This window comes from Physcomitrium patens, chromosome 4, assembly GCF_059467195.1.
Source record: "Physcomitrium patens ecotype Gransden chromosome 4, ASM5946719v1, whole genome shotgun sequence".
In the NCBI taxonomy this organism is placed as follows: Eukaryota; Viridiplantae; Streptophyta; class Bryopsida; order Funariales; family Funariaceae; genus Physcomitrium; species Physcomitrium patens.
The window spans coordinates 9,366,818-9,373,909 of NC_143413.1; the positions used below are offsets into that span (position 1 = coordinate 9,366,818).

Genomic DNA, 7,092 nt, shown 5'->3' on the forward strand with positions numbered 1-7,092 from the left:
AGGAGATGCAATCATAGTTAGGAAAAATTAATCTTTATTGTAAGATTAGCACACATCTATATAAATATATATTTGAATATATCATCAAAAAATAGGTGAGATGCTATGAAGTGGATTTATATTGAATTGATATTTGACTACAAACACAAGACTTAAAATTAAATAGTGTAAATAAAAATAATATCAATTTTTATACATGTTTTATGAGACATTAATCAATTTTTTTATCTAGAAAAATATACTTATCACCAAAATATGTGATCCAATCCATGTACCCAAAATTTAATAACTATTGATGCTCTTTATTAAAATGTAACAAAAAATTATAGAAAGCATACTAAAAGAATCATACAATTTTTGTTGTTGTTGTTGTTGTTGTTGTTGTTTTTTTTTTTTTTTTTTTTTTTTTTTGATAAACTATAATATAAACACCTAATGTCATAAGTAAATTTTTAAAAACTTTAACATCTCTTATTCAAAGACAAAAGCCAATCCTTTCAAGAATCAAACTTTGAGGTGCTACAATAATCATAGTTTTCCAAATGTGGATTCGGCCATATTTTTGGGAGTATCTCAAAAGAAGAATTGGTGGATAGAAATTTTTTAGAGAAACAAGAAACCATTGATGTAGTGCCAACATAAATTCTCTCAAAGAATATAACTTGCTAAACTCAAGGAAAAAAGATAGAACATAATTTCTAAAGAATATCAACTAAGGCACACAGAGCCACACAAAGTTGTCTCTAATCTTGTCCCAAATTTCAAAATCAATAACCCATGAAAAAAATTCTTTCCTAAAACCAATTCAATTTCCACAAAGTGCATCAGTTATCCATTCAATAACCTTTCTCTTATTCCTCATCTACTGCCCACAATTGTTTTGCGAACATTTCCCTCTAAACTTCTCAATTAGTAGGATGCAAAATGACTCCCATGACATCACCAGATTATAGCAAGTAGATCAGGACGCAGCTAGAGAGCTGGAGAATTCATGAGAAATTAGACATCCTCCTGCCGAGAGTGAAAAAGTGCAACGCATGTCTGGTGAACAAAAAGTGGATATTCCAAGGCGATGGAAGAGATCTGACGCACTGCATTTCATGGAGAGAGAAGGGGCGGGGGGAGGAGTCGAAGCTGACAGAGTGAAGTTAAGTGGAGTGGAAGTGCATCTGAAGGCGTTACTAATCCAGCTCTTGTCTGCTGCCGCACCGACGTGGAGTCGTAGTGACAGTGTAGCAGTGCGGGAGGAAATCAGCCTGGACTTAGTGCAAGATTGTCCAGTTTGCGTAAGCCTGCTGTTCCGTTTCTTCGTCACTTGTCTCGTCGTCCGAACAAATTCACCCAGCACACTCACAACGGCAAAAGAAGGAAACAAAACCACACGTCACAGTGTGCACAGTACAATAGAAGTTGCTATTCAAGAGACAAGCCACCTTTCACCACGTCCAGTGGACAGTGCGCGCAGTGAGAGCGCTGTTGAAGGTTTGCAGTACAAGAAGAAGGGCCCTGATCACTGGTTAGGTGACGATCACTAATCTTAGGATATAAATGCGCGGTCCACATCGTCATGTGCATGACTGAATCCGCCCTAGTTTTTACAGACTTGCTTGTTTCCTGGAGCCTGCTCTCGGGAGCTTTGCAGCCTGATGGTATTTGTGGCGTGTGTGGGGAGTGATGCTATGCTTGCGGTGCGTCCTACGTTTATCGAGTTCCTCGAGTTCTTCATTTCGTGAGGTTGCGCGAACTGAGCAATCGGTTCAGTCGAAGTGCCCAACTAGAACGTTTTGCTTTCCTTCAGCAACCCATGTGTTTAGTCTGCGCCTAAACGTTGTGAAATCATATTTTTCAATTATCCTTGTGTGCATTGCGGCGCCGCTGTAGAGCTTGGTTAGTGTCCCGACAGTATTGGTGCATTAACTTGCAATCTTCGTCGAACGGTCTGTAGTCTTCTCTTGATCTGTGACATTTCCAGCCACTCTCGCGGCAGGTAGTGAGAATACATCTTTTACTTCTAATTTTCGCGAATTGCAAATTGTTTTGGGACAGCACAGACCATTCCCTGTTTAAAAGAGCTTCATCTTTGTCTGAAGAGGGGTTGATGACGAACAAACTCAATTTGTCGCAGTATCTTCGTCTTGGGGCAAGGGCTGTGAGAAAAGAAGTGTTTGACTAGATGGTTGTGTCACCGCAACCATTACTTGCTGCCTTCTGGTCTGCCACTTCACCTTCGTGATCCAATCACAATGACAACCTGGAAGATATGCGGAAGATTGGTGCAGAAGTACATGTGGGTTGAACCAAAGCACGGTTCAGAAGCGTTGGATAGGAGTCTCCGCAGCTTGAAGCAGTGCTCTGGAAGACCGACATCTTTCACATTGTCGTCAAGTCGTGGATCCAGCCGATCAAGTGAGAGCGGAATCATCTCCAATCGTGATTACTGGGAAGAGGATGCACCGAAAGTCGTTCCCTCAGGCTGCTTGGCCGTCTACGTCGGCACGGAGATGCGCAGGTTTGTCATCCAAGCAAGCTTTCTCTACACACGAGTGTTTCGAGAACTGCTGAGGAGAAGTGAAGAAGAGTACGGGTTTGAAACCAAGGGCGGTTTGCGAATTGATTGCGAAGCTGCGATCTTCGAGAAGTTGCTGTCGCAGCTGGAGACGTCGGGTAGTCCCGACGAGAGCTTTTAACAATCCACTCTGACCGAGCGTGCTTCCAAACGACGACGACAGAGGAGTCAGACTAGTTGTCAGTGGGATTCTGTTTCAGAGTCTGAAGTATATTTATGAATGGGTGATTTATTTATGGGTATTTTATAAATGTGCGGCCACAAATGTGATTGAGCACAGCTCTTTGGTCGGCCGACACTGGCGGATCGGCCTACTGAATTGAACACGGTCCGTTCCGCAAGGAGCACGTTGCAACATTAATTTCTGATTTTTGCACCCCTCTCAGACGCTTTGAACAAATGAATGATAGAATCACAACAACGCTTAATTGAGAAACGTTTCGTTCTCGTCTTCCTGATGCAAGATTAGATGTTTTAACATGCACTGCAGTCTCTTTCGGTGATATTGACAAGATTATTCCATGAATGATCCCCCGTCCCAGTCGTTGCTTTAGCTGCACGCTTTTTTCTTTTCTTTTTTGTTATTGTGCGCCACATTTAGATATGGTGAATCTAGTGAGCACGCCAAGACTCAACAAACTATCGAATCTCTTAAAAAGGGGGGAACAGCTTGAATTATCACCACAAGCAGTTGCAGCGCGCGCTGCACATGGTCCAATGGTTGCAAGCGCAAGAAGCTTGAAATAGGCAGCGTTGAAGGGGTACACGCTCACTAATTCAAACATACAGCCCTTGGCATCGTGACAATGAGCTGCATTTATAGAGATTATTGAATTCGGACATACCATACACATGTAAGCAGACTCACGCGACAAGACGCAAGCCCAGCAATTATCCAAATCCATATGAGAAGACCCTGGCAGTAGCTAGTGGCTATGGCGACGATACCGTGTTGGAGCTCCTCAGGGACCCGCACTGACAAATGGTTCCCAGGCAAGATGCTTGTTGGACACCAGCAGGTCCCACTAACTTCTTTTGAAGCAGACTGTGAAGACTCTCAAGATGCCTGGGCAACCTATCAGCTACCACTAGTAGCACTGGAGCTACAGCTAGTGTAGGACCAGGCAGTGACGGTGAAGGCGCTTCGACGATGGATCCAACGGCCCAGCGTCTCCTGCTCTGGCACAGCAGGCATGCTCGTCCCGTAAAGAACGCCGCTGCGAATCTTACTCCGAACTCTTTTCCGTCCACCCATCCTCGTGTTATTGCTCGCCTCTGGCTCGCACACTTGCCAGCAGTTGTTTCATGCTCAGGCTGCTGGGTTCTCAGTCTCTCGTTTCATTCAGCTCCTTTAGGTGGTTGAGATCGACCTTTTCGCCACCACTTGTGGATGGATAGTTTTTACACGGCGGTTCCGGTTACGGTTTTCTGTTTTCGGTGACCGGATTGATCGGCGAGAGTTTGCTTTTGGAAGTGGGAGTTTGGGAGATATTGGGGACTGGTAGGATTACGGTGATCGAGAAGTACTGTGGTAGGTTTGTGGGGGAGGTTGGTTATTTTGTTTTTTGTTGGTTTGCAGTTGGAACGGGGACGCGATTATGTAACTGTGTTCGTGTCTGTCTCTTCGAGACTTCCTTTGGGAGGGGGTTGTGTTCCGAGAGGTGGTGTTTTTCACTATATTTTGGGGTCTGCAATTTCCTTTCTTTTTGGTGGCATCAAGAGATGATTGATCTTAGAGAACGAGTTTAGTCAGCTTCGTTTGCGAGAGGGCATCATCGCATTGCCTCTTACGCTGTCTTGTCCATAAAGTTTTGGACGGTCGACGCCTGTCTGATACGTAGCGTGTGGCGTTTGTGCCAGTGTCCCTCTCAGCTTGTCTTCGTCGAGTGCTGAAGTGGGATGATTATGTGTTGGTTTCGGTAAAAGTGTTTGGAGATAGTGCTACTGCGTGACTGGTGACCTTAGGGTGCTTCTATTTTAAGCGTGCATGATGCTACGTCGTTCCAATTATCTCCTATATTTTTCAGACTCCTTAGTTCTGTATTCGGACTGACGTTGGGTGTTGTCTCTGTTGCGTCTTGTGCTGTAACACGAGCACAAACCAGCAGAGACAATGTGATTATCATCTTTTATGAGCTTTTACAATTACAAGCAGGCTTAAGCTTATCAGGCGCCGGGGATCATGACAAGGCTTCCCTTATCCTTCACGCTTTTTGCGAAGTGATGTTTCTCACTCTCATGGAAGCTATCGGTAATCCTCCAACAATGTTCTCAACCTTCTATCACCTCCTCTTCTTGACGCTGCGATCCCGAAAGTTATCCACGCTGTAGTTTCTCGCGTCTTGAAGGCGTTTGGCGAAGTTGAACTCTCGTTCATCTCCAGCACTGGTTGCTTCTCAGCTTGCAACAATCGGGTTGTAAGTTGTCGAGGAGATGGCGGTTCATGTGAGTGAGCTGTTCGCGGAGCAGGATCACATTGGCCGAATGTAGATGTCGATGCTGTAGTTCCTGGAGTAGCTGCCTCCCGTTCTGCTACTCGGATTCACGAACTTGCTGGTCTAATTGTACCTTGCAGCAAGTTATTGTTGCTCTTGTCACGAATTGGCTCGCTCCTTAAGCCGACAATGTCGAAAGGCAAAGTGTCAGAGAAGATGCAACGCGCTGTGCGTAGGTTTCAAAGCCGAATCGTTAACCCTAACGACCAATACCAGAATCTCAGCTCCGACGAGGCTTCTCCGAGGTCTGGAGGTAGTTTACGGAAACGATCCTCCTTATCTCGATCAGGACAATTCGACGTAGAATCGGATGACGAGTGTCCAGATCCCCCCCCTTCAGATGTGCCGGAGGGCTACTTAGCCGTTTACGTTGGGTGCGAGAGGCAGAGATTTGTCATCAGTGCAGATTACCTGAAGCACCAAATGTTCAAGGCTTTACTGGAGAAGTCTGCTGAGGAGTATGGATTTGAGCACAAAGGAGGGTTGCCGATCGCTTGCGACGTTACGTACTTCGAAAACCTCTTGTGGTCCATAAAAACAAATCAAGTAAACTCTTGCTCCTGCTTCTTCGTGAATTCGTACCCGCGAGATGCTTAGTTCTTTCTCATAGAGAACTGAATGCTTATAAGACAAACATTTCTTATCACCCATGTATGTCATATCGACATACTAGGACGCAGCTAGTATCTATCCGCTGTTGGGTTTCGTCAAAACCCCAGAAGCTCTAAAGAAATAGAGGCAGACATTCGTGTAACATGCTATTGCCGATGTTTTCTTTTCTCATGTTGACGATGGTTCTTGATTAGAATACATGAAATGACTCTCAACAATTATGCCATATTGTATGGATTTCAAATACCACCCATAAGATATTCGTTAGGTGAAGTGCAAAAGAGATTTTGATGGCTCTTGCCGAGCCTTTAGTTGTTGACTAGGCTAAGATGTTGCCGAAATTTGGCTCTACTTTCACTTCGTTCAGCCATAGGGCGAGGGTATTTTACCTGTAACGCACTCCCTGCCGAAGTAGCGATAGGTTTGACCAACGGTACCTGTCAAACGGGTCAAGTCAATGTAGAATTCGTGTACGGAAGGTTGGTATGAGAGGCCAGCAATTTTAACGCTTCGTCAAAGAAATGACATGGCCACGTTCATTACTCTTTGATACTATGCATGGTTTTACACATCCTACTCAAATGCTGGTTTAAGTGCTGTTGAACTGTATCTTCAAGATCGCGATGAACTTGGATGCGGTGTGGAGTGCGATTGATTGTCAATGACGAGGTTTTGTGCCGCACCTCAGTCTCGAAGGATATGAAAATGGAAAGAACAAAGAAAAACATCTCAAAATAAATACGTCTGCAATAGCGGAGGCATCTTGCTGTAATCCCCAGCATGTTCCACAGTTGAAAATGAGGTGCATTCAAGCATATTCCCAATCACTTAGCATAATAAACTCCCATCCTCGCATGGTCCTTTTACAGCAGCGGCTACTTAGGTTGTGTCCTCGAAGTTAGAGATCCAATTCATGAAAAAATATCACCGCATTGCCTGGAGATCGGTGAAGAGATTCCGTTTTTTGATCTTCGAATCTTGGAATTATTCTCTACATTAATCAAGGCATAGAGCCAAGTAACCAACACATCTAGGTGACATGTTGATAAGGCTAGTAATGTCGTCAAGTATACATATTTGGTCCTCAGTCTCACAATGTCTTACCTAATGCTGAATGCCGCAATATGCAGTGTATGCCCAGAAAAGCAACTCATGTAACCCAATTTTGTCACAGTTTAACTTGCGACAAAATCATGTTTACAGACGCTCAATATCCATCGACAACCTCTCCGACAGAAGTCGACAATCCCCAGATGAATCTTGCAAGCAGCGTTGAAATGTTCCTAATCACTTCTTAGAAATGGAGAATGGGTGGCTCAAATATAATGTTGAAAATTGCTGCGTATGTGATTGCTCAACCTGATTTTACTTTGACATATCCATTTGCATCGAACACATTGATGATGTTGCCAATTGAGG

The 7,092-nt window shown here is 44.1% G+C and overlaps 3 protein-coding genes across 5 annotated transcripts; all 3 read left to right on the forward strand.

Moving 5' to 3' along the window:
- Positions 1–554: 554 nt before the first annotated feature.
- Positions 555–2,927, forward strand: LOC112281379 (uncharacterized). 3 transcript variants are annotated; one of them, XM_090249685.1, is made up of 2 exons: positions 555–1,521; positions 2,047–2,182. In XM_090249685.1, the coding sequence occupies exons 1-2, from the start codon at positions 1,038–1,040 to the stop codon at positions 2,097–2,099; spliced, it is 537 nt and encodes a 178-aa protein (XP_090105811.1). In that variant the 5' UTR covers positions 555–1,037; the 3' UTR covers positions 2,100–2,182. The 3 variants fall into 3 exon arrangements, with proteins under 3 accessions (XP_090105811.1, XP_024373578.1, XP_024373579.1); XM_024517810.3 differs by having other exon boundaries at positions 1,023–1,521; positions 2,052–2,927; XM_024517811.3 differs by having other exon boundaries at positions 1,023–1,516; positions 2,047–2,927.
- LOC112281382 (protein SMALL AUXIN UP-REGULATED RNA 12-like) lies at positions 2,244–2,927 on the forward strand. Its single transcript, XM_024517814.3, has one exon. It carries the CDS (start codon positions 2,244–2,246, stop codon positions 2,685–2,687), a length of 444 nt encoding a protein of 147 aa, XP_024373582.1. The 3' UTR covers positions 2,688–2,927.
- An 889-nt stretch (positions 2,928–3,816) lies between these two features.
- Positions 3,817–6,215, forward strand: LOC112281381 (auxin-responsive protein SAUR72). The gene has a single exon (XM_024517813.3). The coding sequence runs from the start codon at positions 5,191–5,193 to the stop codon at positions 5,656–5,658; it is 468 nt and encodes a 155-aa protein (XP_024373581.1). The 5' UTR covers positions 3,817–5,190; the 3' UTR covers positions 5,659–6,215.
- Positions 6,216–7,092: the final 877 nt, after the last annotated feature.